Source organism: Taudactylus pleione, unplaced genomic scaffold (assembly GCF_031769625.1).
Source record: "Taudactylus pleione unplaced genomic scaffold, aTauple2 ptg001781l, whole genome shotgun sequence".
In the NCBI taxonomy this organism is placed as follows: Eukaryota; Metazoa; Chordata; class Amphibia; order Anura; family Myobatrachidae; genus Taudactylus; species Taudactylus pleione.
This window is the reverse complement of record NW_028286178.1, coordinates 681,732-705,882: the sequence shown is the minus strand read 5'-3', so window position 1 is coordinate 705,882 and position 24,151 is coordinate 681,732. Positions and strand designations below refer to the sequence as shown.

Genomic DNA, 24,151 nt, shown 5'->3' with positions numbered 1-24,151 from the left:
GTACATAACTATGTGATGCTAGCACTGATTATATAATCTCCAATACCTAGGTGAATAATAATAAATACATGGAGGAGTTTCTGTAATAGAATAGAGGGTAGTGCTATTATAACACTAGGAGTATGTGATATGGACCATATGGTTTTATGTACATAACTATGTGACACTAGCACTGATTATATAATCTCCAATACCTAGGTGACTAATAATAAATACATGGAGGAGTCTCTGTAATAGAATAGAGGGTAGTGCTATTATAACACTAGGAGTATGTGATATGGTCCATATGGCTTTATGTACATAGCTATGTGACACTAGCACTGATTATATAATCTCCAATACCTAGGTGAGTAATAATAAATACATGGAGGAGTCTTTGTAATAGAATAGAGGGTAGTTCTGTTATAACACTAGGAGTATGTGATATGGACCATATGGTTTTATGTACATAGCTATGTGACACTAGCACTGATTATATAATCTCCAATACCTAGGTGAGTAATAATAAATACATGGAGGAGTCTCTGTAATAGAATAGAGGGTAGTGCTATTATAACATTAGGAGTATGTGATATGGACCATATGGTTTTATGTACATAACTATGTGATGCTAGCACTGATTATATAATCTCCAATACCTAGGTGACTAATAATAATACATGGAGGAGTCTCTGTAATAGAATAGAGGGTAGTGCTATTATAACACTAGGAGTATGTGATATGGACCATATGGTTTTATGTACATAGCTATGTGACGCTAGCACTGATTATATAATCTCCAATACCTAGGTGAATAATAATAAATACATGGACACAGTGGATGTAAGACTTTAATCACAGTATTCACACTTTGCTCGCGTCTTTTTCTATAAATGTTATTTTATTTTTGCCCATAATATACTAGTGGAAGAATTCCACATTTTAATAAGAAAATAAATAAAGGTTATGTTTTAAAGATATTATACATATTACACATTGAAATATGAATATGAGATACAGATAAACCTCAGGGGTGCACCTTATGGTCCTCATTCTTCTTTTCCTAATGAGGAAGGTAGCACCAAACCCTATATGATCATAATGAAAATTGGAATGATACCATAAGAAAGGTAATTTATATATAAGGGTATAACTGAGGAATTTTTTGAGATTGCATTAATTCATTAGCAACAATCTGCGCAGGGTTCCTCTTTATATTTACACCAACATAAAGACAACAAGTGGTGGAAATGGTAGCTCAGAATTAGGATGTTCTTATCAATATTCAAGGCGTACCAAGATACCTGAGCATGATACTGTTACTCCATCAGGAGTTATAGTTAAGCAGCGGCCATATAGAATATCTGAGGCAAGAAGGGCTGCAGGGAAGTGAGAGGTGGAGGACATGTTGCCACTCAGGGTAGTGGGAGAATCCACTAGCAAATGGAATAATCCCATAGTCCTCATACCAAAACCCTTGGGAACCATTCGCTTTTGCAACTACTCTAGGAAATTGAATAAGGTGTCCAGGTTCGATGCCTATCCGATGCCACGTGTGGATGAGGTAGTGGAGAATCTGGCCATTAGTCCATATTTGACTACCCTGGATTTAACAAAAGAGTACAGGCAGATACCACTCACTGCCTCAGCTAATCCCAAAACAGGCCTTTTTTGACACAGGAAGGGCTGTTCCAGTACCAGATGTTGCCGTTTGGCCTGTATGGGGCACTAGCCACATTCCAAAGGGAAATGGATAGATTGGTAAAACCTTACAGAGAAAATGCCACCGCTTACCTCAATGACAGTCATCCATAGTCAAGACAGGGAATCCCGTCTTCCCAAGATGGAGTCTGTTCTATGTCTTTGAGACATCAGTCTTGCATCAAACCCGGCACATGTGCAATTGCCATATCAGAGGCCAAGTACCTAGGCTACGTGGTCAGCTGGGCAATGTTAACACCCCAGGTGGATAAGGAGGAAGCCGTGAGGGAATGGCCTAAGCCAGAAAGGAAGTTTCAGCTACATACTTTTCTGGGTTTAGTCAGTTTCTACCAGCAACTTATTCAAAACTCTGCTACTAGGGCCGCTTCATTAACAGGTTCTCTGAAAAAGAATAAACCAGACAGGTTACATTGGTCCGAATCCTCGGAGGCCGCATGGAGAGATTTGAAAGAAGCCTTATGTATGGCACCTAATTTCAGGTAAAGTGTTGTCTCAGATGGTGAAGGACGAGGAAAGACAGATTCTTTTCCTCAGCAGTAAACTACTCCCGAGAGATAAAAATGTACAGTATGCTCTAGTGGGGCAGGAAAGCCTGGGGATTAAGTAGACAGTGGAAGCCCTGCTGTACTACCTGCTTGGTAGGGAGTTCACTCTGGTCACTGGCCATGACCCGCTACAGTGGATGGAATGTAGAGCTGGGGTTTACCTTAAAAATGCCTATACTCTCAGGGTAGCTGGTTCGACAAATCTTTTCCAGATAAATAGTCCACTTCACCAAGTAAAGTGGAAGGGTATATGGCAAAAAGGGTACTTTGCCATGTTCTGATGTACAGAACAGGACTTGCACCCTAGGACAAAGGGCAGGCAGGGTTAAGGATTCTGCTATCTTCAACAGAGAATGTTTTACACACAGCTGCACTACATGGATGTGACTGCTCTGGAGTGTGTGAAAGCACCAAAAGATTGTGGGATCCAGAGGGCAGGACTTCTGACACTGACTAGCAGCAAGTCAATAGAGAGAACTGGTGGGGCATAGCTAGTTTCAGGAAGCCATCTGATGTATACAAGTGTGCTGTAATATCTGACTGGAAAAACAAGAAGCCTATCAAGGCTAATTTATGCAGTTCCTGCACCTGTTTAATCATATGGATGCAATCCAAGTGAATCTAAGTAACCAAGCTGCACCACCGATGCCTAATTAGGAGAGGTCCAGTCCTCCATTTTTGCCATCCGGGCTCTGCTAAGGTCTGTTGGGGTTTCCTTAACCAATATGGTATTCACTTTGCGCTAAAGACTGGGAACTTCCCTACAGGGCCAAAATAGCCTACATTATCTTTTTGCTCTCCAGGCAAGCCATGGCATGGTCACCTATGCTATAGGAAATATCTGATCTTATCCTGTCATTCTCCATCAGCTTCCTAGCCACCTTTTCGAAGGATATTCAATAATCCCAGGAGAACAAAGCCTCCTAAGGGGGCAACATGTGGTGCATTTTCAGACTCTTATCTGAACTCCAATGGAACCAGGTGCTTGTCACTATCATCTGGCAAGGTCTATTAGACAGTATTAAAAAGCATCATCCCATTAACTACCTACTAACCTGGACAAACTAATCTCTCTCTGCAACCAGGTGGATCTCCGCTTCCAAGAAAGAACTTCCAACCTCCACCAACCTTCCAGCATGGAAGAACCAATGCAATTAGGCTATTCTTGCCTCACCCCTGATGAAGGAGAATGATGGTTTCAGGAGAAATTGAGCCTCTACTATGTGCTAGGAGACATCAGCTTAGGAGTTTCTATTTGCTCTCCTGGTGTAATTAAAATACACAGCTGTTTCATGTCCAAGACTATTAAATATCCTAGGGGTACTGTATACTTACTAGTCCGCTCACTTGCAGAGCAGCTGGTAACTCAATTTCAGTCACCTTGTGAAAGAAGTTAGCAATTTCAATAACATCTATGCATACCTGGATGGAAGTCGGATCTGGCAGTACCATTCTTTAACAGATTAACCCGGTGAATCTCTCCATATTTGTTCTGCATGCTGAGTCAATTTCCTTCCTAATCATGCCAAAAGCCCCCAGTCATCCTTGGACTTCTATGGTTATGTCTGCATAATTTACATGTTGACTGGTCTTCTCAAATCTTGGCCTGGACTTCCTCTTGTACCGGACTGTGATCTGAGCAAGTCCTTCCTACAATCTCTGCTTCTGAGAATCCTGCCATTCCTCCAGCCCACAAAGAGTACCAGGATGTTTAACAAGCTGCTGAAACATTACCTCCACACTGAGACTGGGACTGTCCTATAGACATAATCCTGAGAAAAACACCACCTGGAGGAAGGGTTTACCATCTTTCCATTACCAAAACCCTGTCCATGCCGGAGTTCATTAAAGAAAACCTGAAAAGGGGATTTATCCACCCTTCCACCTTTGTAGTCATTTGTAGAAAGTAAGTTCCAGACAACCAATCGGAGACTGAGATGCTGCAGACAAGTAAGCTTTTATTCCAGGCTTAAACAGGCAGAGCCAGTGTACTGGCTTCTCACACAAGGCAAACACAGTTCAGGAACAACAACTCAGCTTACATGAGCCAGCAGGTCAAACAAGCAGAGTATTCACAAGAGTCGGGGCTCAGCTTGTCCAGCATAGTGAGCACTGCCAAAGGAGAAACCTCTCCCTCAAATTCCCCCTGACTAACTCATCTATACAGGTTTTAATCCCTTAGCTGGTCTTAATTGAGGAAAGGGTGTGGTTCCTCCATGGTACAGGATGTTAACCCTTTCCTTAGAATGTGGGAAGAGACCCACTCTGCCACACCATTGTTGGAATCTTCTTTGTTAAAAAAAAAAAAGATGGGAAACAAACATGCATTGATTATAGTGGGCTGAATGACATCATGATATAAAATCTGTACCCTCTTCCATTGATTTCTGAATTATTTGATCAAGTCAAAGGGTGACCATCTTCATTAAACTGGATTTCTGAGGGGCTTACAACCTCATCAGAATTATTCAAGAGGATAAATGTAAAACAGTGTTCAACACTCAAGACGGGCACTACAAGTACCTTGTGATGTTCTATGGTTTATGTAATGCTCCTGCAGTTTTCCAAAACGTCATTAATGAGATCTTCCTGGCCATGCTATATGTAATCATGGTAGTATATTCGGATAACATTCAAATTTTCTCCCAAACCTAGAATTCCATCGTAAAAATTTAAAAGTACTTCTTAGTCTATGACAAAATAATTCTGCAAATTGTAGAAATGTCTTGTTGAGGTCAACACAAACTAGATGGACTGAGAAAATGTCCAGGATAGCCTTAATTGGCTACAAAACACGAGTCTTAAAGCCATACAATAGTTTCTTGTGTTCACTTACTATTGGTGCAAGTTCCTACGAGGATACCCCAGAATCGTCTCTTTATTACGGCCCTTACCAAGAAGGGTGCCAATCCAGTAGATTAGCAGGAAAGTGATAACAACAAAAACAAGCCTTCAACTTTGCACCCATACTCAATAAATCTAACAACTCACTCCCATTTTGCTTGGAGGTAGATGCATCATCAGTTGGAGTGGAAGCAGTTCTCTCCCAGAGGGTGGCAGATGGCATATTTCACCCCTGTGGGTTCTTCTCTAAGAAATTCCTGCCATCCAAAAGTAAACTACTCCATTGCTGAAAGAGCTGCTGGTCATGAATCTGATTTTAAAAGTTTAGACATATTTTTAAAAGGAGCTTGATTTCCTTTAACCATCTACATTGACCATAAAAACCTTCTATACCTCATGTCAGCCCAAAGTATGACTCCTCGCCAGAGTCGATGTTTTTGTTCTTTCCAACTTTTTACATCTATATCTCCTTTTGCCCTGGACACAATAACTGTAATGCAGACTCTCTATCCATGGTAGGGAATGAGGAACCATCACTAGAAGAGAAATGGCATATTCTCAATCCTGAATGAGTGAGTTGTTACGCAGATTTTCACTCCTCATAGGAATACTTTTATTCCTCCTAGACACTAGAAACAAAAAGTCAAAAATGGGCACACTGTTCCCGAGTTGAAGATATCAAGCACTTTGTGGTCGCCTATTTCAAGTGTTTTCAACCCAAATGTCCCTGGCCATCTCCAGCAGGGCAGTTGCCCATTCCAACCATTCCCTGGTCCCACATTTCCATGGGCCGAACTACCATCCTCAAACAAATACACCAGCAATCTGTGTAGATTAATGCTCCAAAATGGACCACTTCATACCACTCTGAGATCTTCCTTCTGCTCCAGCTCAATTTTTCATCAGAGAAATATTCTGTCTCTGGCTGTATCATTGAAATTGTCTCTGATCGGGGTGTACAGTTTGTGGCCAAATTCTGGAGGTCTTTGTGTCAGACATTACAAGTGTGTACATTCTCTCATCTCAGGATAACTGGTCTGAGCTTCTCCCTTCAGCAGAATTCACTCACAACAATCACTACGAGTTATCCTCTTCTATTCCAATCCATACAGTCCATGGTATGCTGCCCCAGGTTCCTGCCTTCTCTTCCATCCCTCCTCCTTCAGATGCAGCAGCCAAATTGCTACTCCGTGACTTCTCCAAAATCTGGCAGCAGGTAGGGGCTTCTCGTCAAAACAATCACACTGCTAAAAATTGTAAGCAGATAAGAAAAGCCATTCCTAATCTGCAGCCTGTGCATTAATAACCTGCATCTCCGAGTATCCTTCATGAAGTCTGCTCCAGGCTACATCGGCCCTTTCAGTATATCTTGGGTCACCAATCCCATTTCATATAAACTTTGATTACCTGTAGATTCCCAACTCCTTCCACATAGGAATAAAGAAACTAAAGGACTGTGCTACCTGGTGTCACTTCTATGTCCTACAGGAAATATGTGACTCAATTTTATAGGGCACACAGATATTGTTATAACCCATTTAGAATTAACTATAGGATATAAAATATCTTCATATACATTTGCTGCTGTACAAAATCAGGAGGTCACCTGAGATCATGTAGAGCATAAAGAATATAGAAAAACAGCGCAAAAGTATTGATGATTAGTATTAAACACTCCGATAGGGTATATCTAACAATAACATTTATTCATATTTAGCACAGAAAACGTATAGTACAATTACATATTGTTCCAATATATAAAACATAAATTTATAACCAATAGATATAAGGCCCTGACCAATAGGATGTTTGTGTCAGAGTCACATGATGTCTCACATAATAATGACTTGAAGGTAGGTAGAGTACATGTAGTATTACAGTGTCCACTGTGAATAGTCCAATGTAACCAGCAGGATACCCAGGGTGTTGGATTTGTGACTCCAGCTCTGCGCAGTCCCTCCTGGGTGACTACTATATTGCTGATGATTGGATCATTAGGACTTGAGTTGGACCAGCAATATGAAATATTACATCATTATTAGATGGTGGTCTTTAGCATGATGAAGTTACCGTAAACACAATTGGGTCTGGGGTCCGTGCCTGAAGTCTGACTAATGCGTTTCTCTGTATGATACAGCTTCATCAGAGGCATCTGAATCACCCAGGAGGGACTGCACAGGGAAAATATACATTTTTATATGATGTTTCTATATCAGGGAATTATCAGTCTGCAGTCACTGGCATATAGATATCGCACGGTCAGCAGCAGCTACATGCATGTCTCGGCTTCAATTCCGAAAGCTAATTATCTCATTACAATGGTCGCTTTATATATCACAGCTCATTACAATATACATAAGTAACAGGTGCCAACATGTAATTTGTGTCCTAAATCTTCATCTTGGAGAATTTAAAGTGATATTACCTAATTTCTGTAGCTTGTATGCAAATGTCCTAGGCTGTAACTCAATGTCCATAGTCCAGAGATGGGTTCTCAGCTAACACCGTGCCAGCTTGGTTTGTCTTCTCTCCACAATATCAGGAAATGAAGTCACTTGGTCACACAGGACTGGTTATTTCACACACTGGATCTTACACAGCAGGGCGGTCATTGTGATTGTGCTTAGTCATTGGTATGACTCATCAGAGCAGCTCTTATCTATGGGCTCTCAGATGGTCACACAGGGATGATTATCTCACATGGGGGATCATACACAGCAGGACGGTCATTGTGATTGTGCTTAGTCATTGGTGTGACCCACCAGAGCAGCTCTTATCTATGGGCTCTCAGATGGTCACACAGGGCTGGTTATCTCACACGCTGGATTTTACACAGCAGGGTGGTCATTGTGATTGTGCTTAGTCATTGGTGTGACCCACCAGAGCAGCTCTTATCTATGGGCTCTCAGATGGTCACACAGGGCTGGTTATCTCACACGCTGGATTTTACACAGCAGGGTGGTCATTGTGATTGTGCTTAGTCATTGGTGTGACCCACCAGAGCAGCTCTTATCTATGGGCTCTCAGATGGTCACACAGGGCTGGTTATCTCACACGCTGGATCTTACACAGCAGGGTGGTCATTGTGATTGTACTTAGTCATTGGTATGACCCATCAGAGCAGATCTTATCTATGGGCTCTCAGACAGTCACAGGTTTATGTGAGTCTCAGAATTATGATTTGTAAATCACTCAGCTTATTGGCATCTTGTCATCTTGGAAGTGTAAAATACAAAAATTTCTATAATGTGCATCTTCTATATGTTACGTTTTATTAACTTAAAACATTAATTCTAGATCAGATATATATGGTAATATTGCCTATCAATATTTGTATCACTTATAATCATTTTAAGGTTATTTTAATAGCTTAATTCACGTCATACAAATGAATTTGATCATAAGAGAAATTATATTTTCTCCATGACAGCCATCACAGAACATGTGCACCACCGAGAGGACAACTGGTCACTATTCCAGCTTTACTAACAATGTACAAAAACATTCAGGACAAAAAATGTGGTAAATACTAACAAACAAGCACCACACACAGCTGTTACCCCACATGGACGTCAGACAGGTCCGTGCGGCGTTTGGCTTCTTTACTTGTTACCAAACTCTTTGAGCTCATGTCTTTGTAGGTATATAACAAAGCTTGTATGGTCTTTTCTGTGATTTCCTCACTACCAAATAATCTCCATCTCCTGACCCTGCACATTACTGGTGGTGTCACCACTGTGGGAGGTGACAGTGCAGGACATACTGAGGACAATCTGTACTGATCCTACTTATCCTGTGATGTCCCTGCATTATTCCTCCATTACTACGTACCCTGCTCACATCTGTATTCTGCTGGGGATATCGGGAGCCTGATGCACCTAATGGTCATTACGGTTAGTGGTTTATACCAGGACCAGCAGCTTCCTGTGTCCCAACACTAATTACATTATCTAATAATGTATAAATAACATAAGGGATCATGATTTTAATGTCCTTATCTTTTGGAATAGTGTAAATAGTAGGGTACAGAGGATCTAAGTAGAAAGAACCAGACATCAGACTGCTGTAAGGAGATTAGAGATCCATTTACCAGGAAACCCAACCAGAGAATACTGGATCCAGTGAGATAAAATCAGGTTACAGATGTCATTATATCACCCATCTCCCCCCATCACTTACAGCCCAGTCATCACATGATGTCATAGTTTCCCACTTCCCATATTACATCCCCAGCACATTGTCATGATGACAGATTAGTTATGTCCCTATATTACATCATGTGGTCTTGTTACTGTACAAATAGGCCAATAGCACAATAATATTATAATACAGAGCTTCCCAAACTCTGCCATTACAATCCAAGTTTTAAGGATATCCATGTTTTAATCCACATTGTTAATTCAAACTGATTGAGGCACTAATTAAGTGACCTGTGCTCAAGCATGGATATCCTTAATACTTGGCCTGTAATAGTGGAGTTTGGGAAACTCTGATCTGATAGAATAAGGAAACTGAAAGCCATTACATGAGGAACCTGTTGGAGCCTATGTTGGTGACATCCATGTGGATATATAATAAAGTGTAATATATTAGTATATAGGGGCTGATTCAGCAGAGGACACAATGACAATAGTTACGCAGATAGAGCGAATGTTTGCCATCACACCTGCGTATAAGTCACACTGCGCACACACAGCGATCACATTGTGATTACGGATGCACAGAGGAATACATCACATAGTGAGTGGCAGGGTGACAGCGTTTGGGGGAAGTAATAGGGGAGTGGACAGAAAACTGCAGGCGTATGTGTCCATGTAATCGCCATGTCATGGGCGTGTCTGTCCGTGTGATCGACATGTCATAGGTGTGTCTGTCCCTGTGATCGCCATGTCATGGGCGTGTCTGTCCGTGTGATCCCCATGTCATGGGCGCTTCTGTCCGTGTGATCGCCATGTCATGGGCGTGTGTGTCCGTGTGATCGCCATGTCGTGGACGGGTATAAATTAGCCATAACGATGGCAGCTGCAGCATGAGATCTCTCTGCGTGTCAGGAGAGCCGCAGTGTTTGCGGCTGGTCAGACCTGATTTAAATGCTGCGTGACTGCTTGATGTGCGGCGATGGTACCGATGATTACACAGGAGGGCTACATTGGAGGATAATGAGAAGGCAGCAGTAGGCGTGGTTATGGCGGCTGTACCTCGGCATTAGCATATATTAGCACATGCGATCTGTAAGAGACTGCAGCTACATTTGCTTCCGCTGCTGAATCAGACCCATAGTGTGATAATGTAAATGTCATTTACTCTTCATCAAGCAGGGACAGCAATCTAGGCTAACATTGTATTTATGCTTGTTCTGATAATTCCCAATGATATTACAGTACTGCAAATACGGCTGCAATTTCTATATATTTCTTAAGGCTCATATACTTTGTTTTTCTCCTGTGTGACGTTTCTGATGACTAAACAGAGTGGATTTCTTTGTAAAACATTTCCCACACTGAGAACATGGAAATGGCTTCTCACCTGTGTGACGTCTCTGATGTCTAACAAGTTCTGATTTCTGTGTAAAACATTTCCCACACTCAGAGCATGGAAATGGTTTCTCACCTGTGTGACTTCTCTGATGTGTAACAAGAACTGATTTATGTGTAAAACATTTCCCACACTCAGAGCATGGAAATGGTTTTTCACCTGTGTGAGATCTCTGATGTAGAACAAGAAATGATTTACGTGTAAAACATTTCCCACACTCAGAGCATGGAAATGGTTTCTCACCTGTGTGACATCTCTGATGTTGAACGAGTTCTGAATTCCGTGTAAAACATTTCCCACACTCAGAGCATGGAAATGGTTTCTCACCTGTATGAGATCTCTGATGTATAACAAGATCTGATTTCTGTGTAAAACATTTCCCACATTCAGAACATGAAAATTGTTTCTCACCTGTGTAATGTCTCTTATGTCTAACAAGATATGATTTGCATGTAAAACATTTCCACCACTCAGAACATAGAAAAGGCCTATCAGCTGTGTGTACTCTCTTCTGATGTATAGAAAGACTGATCTGCTTAGTAAATCCTTTCCCACATTCAGAACATGACAATGGTTTATCACCTGTGTGATCTGAGTTGTGTGTATCACTACTGGGAGTATCAGTGGTGCATTCTTCATGGTTAGAGGGATCAGATGATATATCTGCACTGTGAGATGCTGGATGTATACTGGGGATAATGGGGTTTTCTCCTGGAGAGTCCTGTGAGAAGTTATTATCATTTAGGTCACAATCTGGAGATAATATGAGACGTCTCCCCGATTTATTCCTGCTGCTGTGTCCATCTGCTGGGAACAGAATAATTATATAGGAATTTGCGCTCCTGTAGAGCTATACCATACTGTGTAACTATAATAAGACGTGCCCGGCTGTACCCCAACATCTCATACTGTGTAACTATAATAAGACGTGCCCGGCTGTAACCCAACATCTCCATACTGTGTAACTATAATAAGACGTGCCCGGCTGTACCCAAACATCTCCATACTGTGTAACTATAATAAGACGTGCCCAGCTGTACCCAAACATCTCCATACTGTGTAACTATAAGACGTGCCCGGCTGTAACCCAACATCTCCATACTGTGTAACTATAATAAGACGTGCCCGGCTGTACCCCAACATCTCCATACTGTATAACTATAATAAGACATGCCCGGCTGTACCCCAACATCTCATACTGTGTAACTATAATAAGACGTGCCCAGCTGTACCCCAACATCTCCATACTGTGTAACTATAATAAGACGTGCCCGGCTGTACCCCAACATCTCCATACTGTGTAACTATAATAAGACGTGCCCGGCTGTACCCCAACATCTCCATACTGTGTAACTATAATAATATGTGCCTGGCTGTACCCAAACATCTCCATACTGTGTAACTATAAGACATGCCTGGCTGTACCCCAACATCTCCATACTGTGTAACTATAATAAGACGTGCCCGGCTGTACCCCAACATCGCCATACTGTGTAACTATAATAAGACGTGCCCGGCTGTACCCCAACATCTCCATACTGTGTAACTATAATAAGACGTGCCCGGCTGTACCCCAACATCTCCATAGTGTGTAACTATAATAAGACGTACCCGGCTGTACCCTAACATCTCATACTGTGTAACTATAATAAGACATGCCCGGCTGTACCCAAACATCTCCATTCTATGTAACTATAAGACGTGCCTGGCTGTACCCAAACATCTCCATTTTGTGTAACTATAAGACATGCCCGGCTGTACCCCAACATCTCCATACTGTGTAACTATAATAAGCCGTGCCCGGCAATACCCCAACATCTCCATACTGTGTAACTATAATAAGACGTACCCGGCTGTACCCCAACATCTCCATACTGTGTAACTATAATAAGACGTGCCCAGTTGTACCCCAACATCCCATACTGTGTAACTATAATAAGATGTACCCGGCTGTACACCAACATCTCCATTCTGTGTAACTATAAGACATGCCCGGCTGTACCCCAACATCTCCATACTGTGTAACTATAAGACGTCCCCTGCTGTACCCAAACATCTCCATACTGTGTAACTATAAGACGTGTCCAGCTGTACCCCAACATCTCTATACTGTGTAACTATAATAAGACGTGCCCGGCTGTACCCCAACATCTCCATACTGTGTAACTATAAGACGTGCCCGGCTGTACCCCAATATCTCCATACTGTGTAACTATAAGACGTGCCCGGCTGTACCCCAATATCTCCTACTGTGTAACTATAAGACGTGCCTGGCTGTATCCCAACATCTCCATACTGTGTAACTATAAGATGTGCCCAACTGTACCCCTACATCTCCATACTGTGTAACTATAAGACGTGTCCAGCTGTACCCAAACATCTCCATACTGTGTAACTATAAGACGTGTCCAGCTGTACCCCAACATCACCATACTGTGTAACTATAAGACGTCCCCTGCTGTACCCCAACATCTCCATACTGTGTAACTATAATAAGACGTGCCCGGCTGTACCCCAACATCTCCATACTGTGTAACTATAATAAGACGTGCCCGGCTGTACCCCAACATCTCCATACTGTGTAACTATAATAAGACGTGCCCGGCTGTACCCCAACATCTCCATACTGTGTAACTATAATAAGACGTGCCCGGCTGTACCCCAACATCCCCATACTGTGTAACTATAATAAGACGTGCCCGGCTGTACCCCAACATCTCCATACTGTGTAACTATAATAAGACGTCCCCTGCTGTACCCCAACATCTCCATACTGTGTAACTATAAGACGTCCCCTGCTGTACCCAAACATCTCCATACTGTGTAACTATAATAAGACGTGCCCGGCTGTACCCCAACATCTCCATACTGTGTAACTATAATAAGACGTGCCCGGCTGTACCCCAACATCTCCATACTGTGTAACTATAATAAGACGTGCCCGGCTGTACCCCAACATCTCCATACTGTGTAACTATAAGACGTGCCCGGCTGTACCCCAACATCCCCATACTGTGTAACTATAATAAGACGTGCCCGGCTGTACCCCAACATCTCCATACTGTGTAACTATAATAAGACGTCCCCTGCTGTACCCCAACATCTCCATACTGTGTAACTATAAGACGTCCCCTGCTGTACCCCAACATCTCCATACTGTGTAACTATAAGACGTCCCCTGCTGTACCCAAACATCTCCATACTGTGTAACTATAAGACGTCCCCTGCTGTACCCCAACATCTCCAAACAGTCAGTGGCCGCAATTGTGGGAGCTCCAGGACCCATTCAATTCAGCGCAGTGTTAAGTCAGAGAATGCCAGTTCTCACGAAGTAACCTGGGTGTTTAGTCATGAGAACCGAAATTCTCCAACTAAAGTGCCGGCTGCGAGGCTGTTAGTGCCACGCTAAGCCAGCAAACAGCAGCGCGGCTGGAGCTTTCATCTGATTTTTCCTTGCACCCTCAGAAAGATTGCGCTATATTGAATGACGGCCAATGACTTCATCATTTGGTGATTTTTTTACATGAGGAGGTTTAGGTTGTAGCAGTAACACTGGCCGGGGAGTAACCACTAAAAAAGACTAAGGGGGAGATGTACCAAACCTTACAAAAGGTTTGTGGAAAAGTTGCCCTAAGCAACCAATCAGCTTCTGTAAATTTAAGAACTGTACTTGATAATGATAGCTAGAAGCTGATTGGCTGCGGCGGGCAATTTCTCCACTTAATCTCTCTCTAGGGCTTCATACATTTCCCCCAGATTCAGACACTGAATTCAGACACCTTACCTATATGCTACACTGTAATGGTTCTTACATAGAGCTAAATCAGTCACTACTAACAGAGCGTAGATTGATCTATACATTATATCACACACAGGACATACTAGCTGTATCCTACTGTGTCCTCACACTCTCCATATCTCCATCTCAGTATGTGTAACAGAGTGCAGGCATGGTCTATACATTATATCACACACAGGACATACTAGCTGTACCCTGCTGTGTCCTCACACTCTCCATATCTCCATCTCAGTATGTGTAATAGAGTGCAGGCATGGTCTATACATTATATCACACACAGGTCATACTAGCTGCACCCTGCTGTGTCCTCACACTCTCCATATCTCCATCTCAGTATGTGTAACAGAGTGCAGGCATGGTCTATACATTATATCACACACAGGTCATACTAGCTGCACCCTGCTGTGTCCTCACACTCTCCTTATCTCCATCTCAGTATGTGTAACAGAGTGCAGGCATGGTCTATACATTATATCACACACAGGACATACTAGCTGCACCCTGCTGTGTCCTCACACTCTCCATATCTCCATCTCAGTATGTGTAACAGAGTGCAGGCATAGTCTATACATTATATCACACACAGGTCATACTAGCTGTATCCTGCTGTGTCCTCACACTCTCCATATCTCCATCTCAGTATGTGTAACAGAGTGCAGGCATGGTCTATACATTATATCACACAGGATATACTAGCTGTTTCCTGCTGTGTCCTCACACTCTCTATATCTCCATCTCAGTATGTGTAACAGAGTGCAGACATGGTGTATACATTATATCACACACAGGACATACTAGCTGCATCCTGCTGTGTCCTCACACTCTCCATATCTCCATCTCAGTATGTGTAACAGAGTGCAGGCATGGTCTATACATTATATCACACACAGGACATACTAGCTGCATCCTGCTGTGTCCTCACACTCTCCGTATCTCCATCTCAGTATGTGTAACAGAGTGCAGGCATGGTCTATACATTATATCACACACAGGTCATACTAGCTGCACCCTGCTGTGTCCTCACACTCTCCATATCTCCATCTCAGTATGTGTAACAGAGTGCAGGCATGGTCTATACATTATATCACACACGGGTCATACTAGCTGTATCCTGCTGTGTCCTCACACTCTCCATATCTCCATCTCAGTATGTGTAACAGAGTGCAGGCATGGTCTATACATTATATCACACACAGGTCATACTAGCTGTATCCTGCTGTATCCTCACACTCTCCATATCTCCATCTCAGTATGTGTAACAGAGTGCAGGCATGGTCTATACATTATATCACACACAGGACATACTAGCTGTATCCTGCTGTGTCCTCACACTCTCCATATCTCCATCTCAGTATGTGTAACAGAGTGCAGGCATGGTCTATACATTATATCACACACAGGACATACTAGCTGTACCCTGCTGTGTCCTCACACTCTCCATATCTCCATCTCAGTATGTGTAATAGAGTGCAGGCATGGTCTATACATTATATCACACACAGGTCATACTAGCTGCACCCTGCTGTGTCCTCACACTCTCCATATCTCCATCTCAGTATGTGTAACAGAGTGCAGGCATGGTCTATACATTATATCACACACAGGTCATACTAGCTGCACCCTGCTGTGTCCTCACACTCTCCGTATCTCCATCTCAGTATGTGTAACAGAGTGCAGGCATGGTCTATACATTATATCACACACAGGACATACTAGCTGCACCCTGATGTGTCCTCACACTCTCCATATCTCCATCTCAGTATGTGTAACAGAGTGCAGGCATGGTCTATACATTATATCACACACAGGACATACTAGCTGTATCCTGCTGTGTCCTCACACTCTCCGTATCTCCATCTCAGTATGTGTAACAGAGTGCAGGCATGGTCTATACATTATATCACACACAGGTCATACTAGCTGTATCCTGCTGTGTCCTCACACTCTCCATATCTCCATCTCAGTATGTGTAACAGAGTGCAGGCATGGTCTATACATTATATCACACAGGATATACTAGCTGTTTCCTGCTGTGTCCTCACACTCTCCATATCTCCATCTCAGTATGTGTAACAGAGTGCAGGCATGGTCTATACATTATATCACACACAGGACATACTAGCTGCATCCTGTTGTGTCCTCACACTCTCCATATCTCCATCTCAGTATGTGTAACAGAGTGCAGGCATGGTCTATACATTATATCACACACAGGTCATACTAGCTGCACCCTGCTATGTCCTCACACTCTCCATATCTCCATCTCAGTATGTGTAACAGAGTGCAGGCATGGTCTATACATTATATCACACACAGGACATACTAGCTGCATCCTGCTGTGTCCTCACACTCTCCATATCTCCATCTCAGTATGTGTAACAGAGTGCAGGCATGGTCTATACATTATATCACACACGGGTCATACTAGCTGTATCCTGCTGTGACCTCACACTCTCCGTATCTCTATCTCAGTATGTGTAACAGAGTGCAGGCATGGTCTATACATTATATCACACACAGGACATACTAGCTGCACCCTGCTATGTCCTCACACTCTCCATATCTCCATCTAAGTATGTGTAACAGAGTGCAGGCATGGTCTATACATTATATCACACACAGGACATACTAGCTGCATCCTGCTGTGTCCTCACACTCTCCATATCTCCATCTAAGTATGTGTAACAGAGTGCAGGCATGGTCTATACATTATATCACACACAGGACATACTAGCTGCACCCTGCTGTGACCTCACACTCTCCATATCTCCATCTCAGTATGTGTAACAGAGTGCAGGCATGGTCTATACATTATATCACACACAGGTCATACTAGCTGCATCCTGCTGTGTCCTCACACTCTCCATATCTCCATCTCAGTATGTGTAACAGAGTGCAGGCATGGTCTATACATTATATCACACAGAGGACATACTAGCTGTATCCTGCTGTGTCCTCACACTCTCCATATCTCCATCTCAGTATGTGTAACAGAGTGCAGGCATGGTCTATACATTATATCACACACAGGACATACTAGCTGTATCCTACTGTGTCCTCACACTCTCCATATCTCCATCTCAGTATGTGTAACAGAGTTCAGGCATGGTCTATACATTATATCACACACAGGTCATACTAGCTGCATCCTGCTGTGTCCTCACACTCTCCATATCTCCATCTCAGTATGTGTAACAGAGTGCAGGCATGGTCTATACATTATATCACACACAGGACATACTAGCTGTATCGTGCTGTGTCCTCACACTCTCCGTATCTCCATCTCAGTATGTGTAACAGAGTGCAGGAATGGTCTATACATTATATCACACACAGGTCATACTAGCTGCATCCTGCTGTGTCCTCACACTCTCCATATCTCCATCTCAGTATGTGTAACAGAGTGCAGGCATGGTCTATACATTATATCACACACAGGACATACTAGCTGTATCCTACTGTGTCCTCACACTCTCCATATCTCCATCTCAGTATGTGTAACAGAGCGCAAGCATGGTCTTTACATTATATCACACACAGGTCATACTAGCTGCACTCTGCTGTGTCCTCACACTCTCCATATCTCCATCTCAGTATGTGTAACAGAGCGCAGACATGGTCTATACATTATATCACACACAGGTCATACTAGCTGTATCCTGCTGTGTCCTCACACTCTCCATATCTCCATCTCAGTATGTGTAACAGAGTGCAAGCATGGTCTATACATTATATCACACAGGATATACTAGCTGTATCCTGCTGTGTCCTCACACTCTCCATATCTCCATCTCAGTATGTGTAACAGAGTGCAGGCATGGTCTATACATTATATCACACACAGGTCATACTAGCTGCATCCTGCTGTGTCCTCACACTCTCCGTATCTCCATCTCAGTATGTGTAACAGAGTGCAGGCATGGTCTATACATTATATCACACAGAGGTCATACTAACTGCACCCTGCTTTGTCCTCACACTCTCCGTATCTCCATCTCAGTATGTGTAACATAGTGCAGGAATGGTCTATACATTATATCACACACAGAACGGAATCGGTATGAAATACCGCCGGGCGCATGGCCGGCAACAGCAGAGTTCCCGGCAGCGGAAGCCCGACAGCGCTGGAAATCCCGATCGTGTATAGGTAAGTACTGACTAACCTAACCTAACCCCCTAACCCTAACCTCCCCCTCAAGTGCCTAACCCTAACCCCCCTTACACGCTGCCTAAACCTAAGTCCCCCAGGGGGGTTCCTAACCCTAAGTCCCCCCGGGGGTGCCTAACCCTAACCTTCCTGGGGGGGGTGCCTAATCCTAAATCCCCCCGGGTGTCCTAAACCTAACCCTCCCCCCCGCGGATGCCAGCTCGCGGCGCCCGGCATCCCTTCGATTGGGATGCCGGGCGCCGGTCTCCCGGCGTCAGGGAAATGTCAGGCGTCTAACAGAGAGCAGGCATGGTCTATACATTATATCACACACAGGTCATACTAGCTGTATCCTGCTGTGTCCTCACACTCTCCGGATCTCCATCTCAGTATGTGTAATAGAGTGCAGGCATGGTCTATACATTATATCACACACAGGTCATACTAGCTGCACCCTGCTAGGTCCTCACACGCTCTGTATATTCATCTCAGTATGTGTAATAGAGTGCAGGCATGGGCAATGTATTATATCACACACAGTGATAGGAACATTTCCCTCATTAGTCTGTACTGACAGAGGAGGGTGTAAAATAAGAAATTATATTAGTGGTTGAAAAGAGAGAATATGTGATGCTTCTGTAATCAATGTTTATTACTCACCTGTGCTGATATCTGTAGAGATTTCCTCCTTACACTGCTGATCACCCCTCACATATATCTCTTCTTCTCCCTCTAGATCTTCTGCCTTATTATCAGTCACATATGTCTCTTCTTCTCCCTCTATATCTTCTGCTTTATTATCAGTTAAATACGTCTCTTCTTCTCCCTCTATATCTTCTTCCTTTATATCAGTCACATACGTCTCTTCTTCTCCCTCTATATCTTCTGCCTTCATATCAGTCACATACGTCTCTTCTTCTCCCTCTATATCTTCTGCCTTCATATCAGTCACATACGTCTCTTCTTCTCCCTCTATATCTTCTACCTTCATATCAGTCACATACGTCTTTTCTTCTCCCTCTATATCTTCTACCTTCATATCAGTCACATACATCTCTTCTTCTCCCTCTATATCTTCTGCCTTCATATCAGTTACATACGTCTCTTCTTCTCCCTTTATATCTTCTGCCTTCATATCAGTCACATACGTCACTTCTTCTCCAGCTATATCTTCTGCCTTCATATCAGTCACATACGTCTCTTCTTCTCCCTCTATATCTTCTGCCTTCATATCAGTCACATACGTCTCTTCTTCTCCCTTTATATCTTTTGCCTTATTATTTGTCACATATGTTTCTTCTTCTCCCTCTATATCTTCTATCTTAATATTAGTCAGCGCTGCACACTAAACAGAAATAGTTTTTTAATAATGTTTGATATTGTTAATAGACATTACACAGTAGAATATCATTGTATAACACACACACAGCTTCTCTACAGATCATATAGTGACAGTCACTGTGGTATATTGGTGAGCCCCTAAATCCCATCTACCTGATGCCCCTGTGGGGTCCTGTGATTCTCCTCTGTACAAACCTGTGAATAAAGAGGATGTGGACATCTCTCTGGGGTATTCCTGTTACTGGGTCCATTTGTAGGAGACACACAGTGACTGAGTACATTGTATATATGTGATTATCAGGTGATGTGTATATATAGGGGGGCCCATATCTGCTTTCCCCTGTAAAATAAATTACAGTCTCCTCTTACCCAGTGATGTGAGGGGCCGGTGATTCTCCATCATCACGTCCTTGTACAGACCCCTGTGTTCCTCTATATACTCCCCCTCCTGCATGGAGACATACACAGTGACATCCTGACAGCTTATAGGAACCTGACACACAATGATACAGTCATCACCCAGACACATCCCCTGGTGTTACTGTATAATGTCCCATTCCCATCAGTCACCTCTCCAGTCATCACCAAGACACATCCCCTGGTTTTACTGTATAATGTCCCATTCCCAGGAGTCACCTCTCCAGTCATCACCCAGACACATCCCCTGGTGTTACTGTATAATGTCCCATTCCCTGCAGTTACCTCTCCAGTCATCACCCAGACACATCCCCTGGTGTTACTGTATAATGTCCCATTCCCATCAGTCACCTCTCCAGTCATCACCAAGACACATCCCCTGGTTTTACTGTATAATGTCCCATTCCCAGGAGTCACCTCTCCAGTCATCACCCAGACACATCCCCTGGTGTTACTGTATAATGTCCCATTCCCTGCAGTTACCTCTCCAGTCATCACCCAGACACATCCCCTGGTGTTACTGTATAATGTCCCATTCCCAACAGTCACCTCTCCAGTCATCACCCAGACACGACCCCTGGTGTTACTGTATAATGTCCCATTCCCAGCAGTCACCTCTCCAGCCATCACCCAGACACGTCCCCTGGTGTTACTGTATAATGTCCCATTCCCAGCAGTCACCTCTCCAATCACCACCCAGACACGTCCCCTGGTGTTACTGTATCATGCCCCACTCCCAGCAGGCACCTCTCCAGTCATCACCCAGACACGTCCCCCGGTGTTACTGTATCATGTCCCATTCCCAGCAGTCACCTCTCCAGTCATCACCCAGACACGTCCCCCGGTGTTACTGTATCATGTCCCATTCCCAGCAGTCACCTCTCCAGTCATCACCCAGACACGTCCCCCGGTGTTACTGTATCATGTCCCATTCCCAGCAGTCATCTCTCCAGTCATCACCCAGTCACATCCCCCGGTGTTACTGTATCATGTCCCATTCCCAGCAGTCACCTCTCCAGTCATCACCCAGACACATCCCCCGGTGTTACTGTATGTCTCATTCCCAGCAGTCACCTCTCCAGTCATCACCCAGACACATCCACTGGTGTTACTGTATAATGTCCCATTCCCAGCAGTCACCTCTCCAGTCATCACCCAGACACATCCCCTGGTGTTACTGTATAATGTCCCATTCCCAGCAGTCACCTCTCCAGTCATCACCCAGACACATCCCCTGGTGTTACTGTATAATGTCCCATTCCCAGCAGTCACCTCTCCAGTCATCACCCAGACACATCCCCTGGTGTTACTGTATAATGTCCCATTCCCAGCAGTCACCTCTCCGGTCATCACCCAGCCACATCCCCTGGTGTTACTGTATAATGTCCCATTCCCAGCAGTCACCTCTCCGGTCATCACCCAGACACATCCCCTAGTGTTACTGTATAATGTCCCATTCCCAGCAGTCACCTCTCCGGTCATCACCCAGACACGTCCCCTGGTGTTACTGTATAATGTCCCATTCCCAGCAGTCACCTCTCCAGTCATCACCCAGACACATCCCCTGGTGTTACTGTATAATGTCCCATTCCCAGCAGTCACCTCTCCAGTCATCACCCAGACACATCCCCTGGTGTTACTGTATAATGTCCCATTCCCAGCAGTCACCTCTCCAGTCATCACCCAGACACGTCCCCTGGTGTTACTGTATCATGCCCCACTCCCAGCAGGCACCTCTCCAGTCATCACCCAGACACGTCCCCCGGTGTTACTGTATCATGTCCCATTCCCAGCAGTCACCTCTCCAGTCATCACCCAGACACGTCCCCCGGTGTTACTGTATCATGTCCCATTCCCAGCAGTCACCTCTCCAGTCATCACCCAGACACGTCCCCCGGTGTTACTGTATCATGTCCCATTCCCAGCAGTCATCTCTCCAGTCATCACCCAGTCACATCCCCCGGTGTTACTGTATCATGTCCCATTCCCAGCAGTCACCTCTCCAGTCATCACCCAGACACATCCCCCGGTGTTACTGTATGTCTCATTCCCAGCAGTCACCTCTCCAGTCATCACCCAGACACATCCACTGGTGTTACTGTATAATGTCCCATTCCCAGCAGTCACCTCTCCAGTCATCACCCAGACACATCCCCTGGTGTTACTGTATAATGTCCCATTCCCAGCAGTCACCTCTCCAGTCATCACCCAGACACATCCCCTGGTGTTACTGTATAATGTCCCATTCCCAGCAGTCACCTCTCCAGTCATCACCCAGACACATCCCCTGGTGTTACTGTATAATGTCCCATTCCCAGCAGTCACCTCTCCGGTCATCACCCAGCCACATCCCCTGGTGTTACTGTATAATGTCCCATTCCCAGCAGTCACCTCTCCGGTCATCACCCAGACACATCCCCTAGTGTTACTGTATAATGTCCCATTCCCAGCAGTCACCTCTCCGGTCATCACCCAGACACGTCCCCTGGTGTTACTGTATAATGTCCCATTCCCAGCAGTCACCTCTCCAGTCATCACCCAGACACATCCCCTGGTGTTACTGTATAATGTCCCATTCCCAGCAGTCACCACCTAGACACATCCCCTGGTGTTACTGTATAATGAAGATTAATATATTTTGTAAATATACAAAATATAACATTCAGGCGCTCACAATGGGTGATAATAGCTGACAATATGATATCATTGCAAAATATTATTGGGACTACTTATTGCCGACAGAGCGAACTACTCCATATACCAGCCGGCCGGCGGTAAGCATTAGTGCTCTGCATGAGTGGGGGAGAACTGACTATGATGAAAAAAAAATAAAAAATAATAATAATAATAGTAAGAGGACACCACAGGCTGCTCCCCCTGTACAAAAATAGTAGTAGGACACCACAGGCTGCTCCCCCTGTATAATAACAGGACACCACAGGCTGCTCCCCCTGTATAACTATAATAGCAGGACACCACAGGCTGCTCCCCCTGTATAATAATAGTAATAGCAGGACACCACAAGCTGCTCCCCCATATAATAATAGTAACAGGACACTAGAGGCTGCTCCCCCTGTAGAATAATAGTAATAACAGGACACCACAGGCTGCTCCCCTGTATAATAATAACAGGACACCACCGGCTGCTCCCTCTGTATAATAATAGTAAGAGGACACCACAGGCTGCTCCCCCTGTATAATAATAATAATAGCAGGACACCACAATCTGCTCCCCCGTATAATAATAGTAATAGCAGGACACCACAAGCTGCTCCCCCATATAATAATAGTAACAGGACACTAGAGGCTGCTCCCCCTGTAGAATAATAGTAATAACAGGACACCACAGGCTGCTCCCCTGTATAATAATAACAGGACACCACCGGCTGCTCCCTCTGTATAATAATAGTAAGAGGACACCACAGGCTGCTCCCCCTGTATAATAATAGTAATAACAGGACACCACAGGATGCTACCCCTGTATAATAATAACAGGACACAACAGGCTGCTCCCCCTGTATAATAATAGTAATAACAGGACACCACAGGCTGCTCCCCCTGTATAATAATAGTAATAACAGGACACCACAGGCTGCTCCCCCTGTATAATAATAGTAATAACAGGACACCACAGGCTGCTCCCCCTGTATAATAATAGTAATAACAGGACACCACAGGCTGCTCCCCCTGTATAATAATAGTAATAACAGGACACCACAGGCTGCTCCCCCTGTATAATAATAGTAATAACAGGACACCACAGGCTGCTCCCCCTGTATAATAATAGTAATAACAGGACACCACAGGCTGCTCCCCCTGTAT

The 24,151-nt window shown here is 44.0% G+C and overlaps 2 protein-coding genes across 2 annotated transcripts in view; one reads left to right on the top strand and one right to left on the bottom strand.

The window, feature by feature from the left end:
* Positions 1 to 24,151, top strand: part of LOC148436370 (uncharacterized) — a 231,278-nt gene that overhangs the window by 43,160 nt on the left and 163,967 nt on the right. The window lies entirely within an intron of this gene.
* On the bottom strand, positions 6,808 to 19,562 carry LOC148436373 (uncharacterized). The gene is made up of 2 exons (XM_088464991.1): positions 19,232 to 19,562; positions 6,808 to 11,432 (listed from the first exon to the last, which is right to left on the bottom strand). Exons 1-2 carry the CDS (start codon positions 19,560 to 19,562, stop codon positions 10,513 to 10,515), a joined length of 1,251 nt encoding a protein of 416 aa, XP_088321117.1. The 3' UTR covers positions 6,808 to 10,512.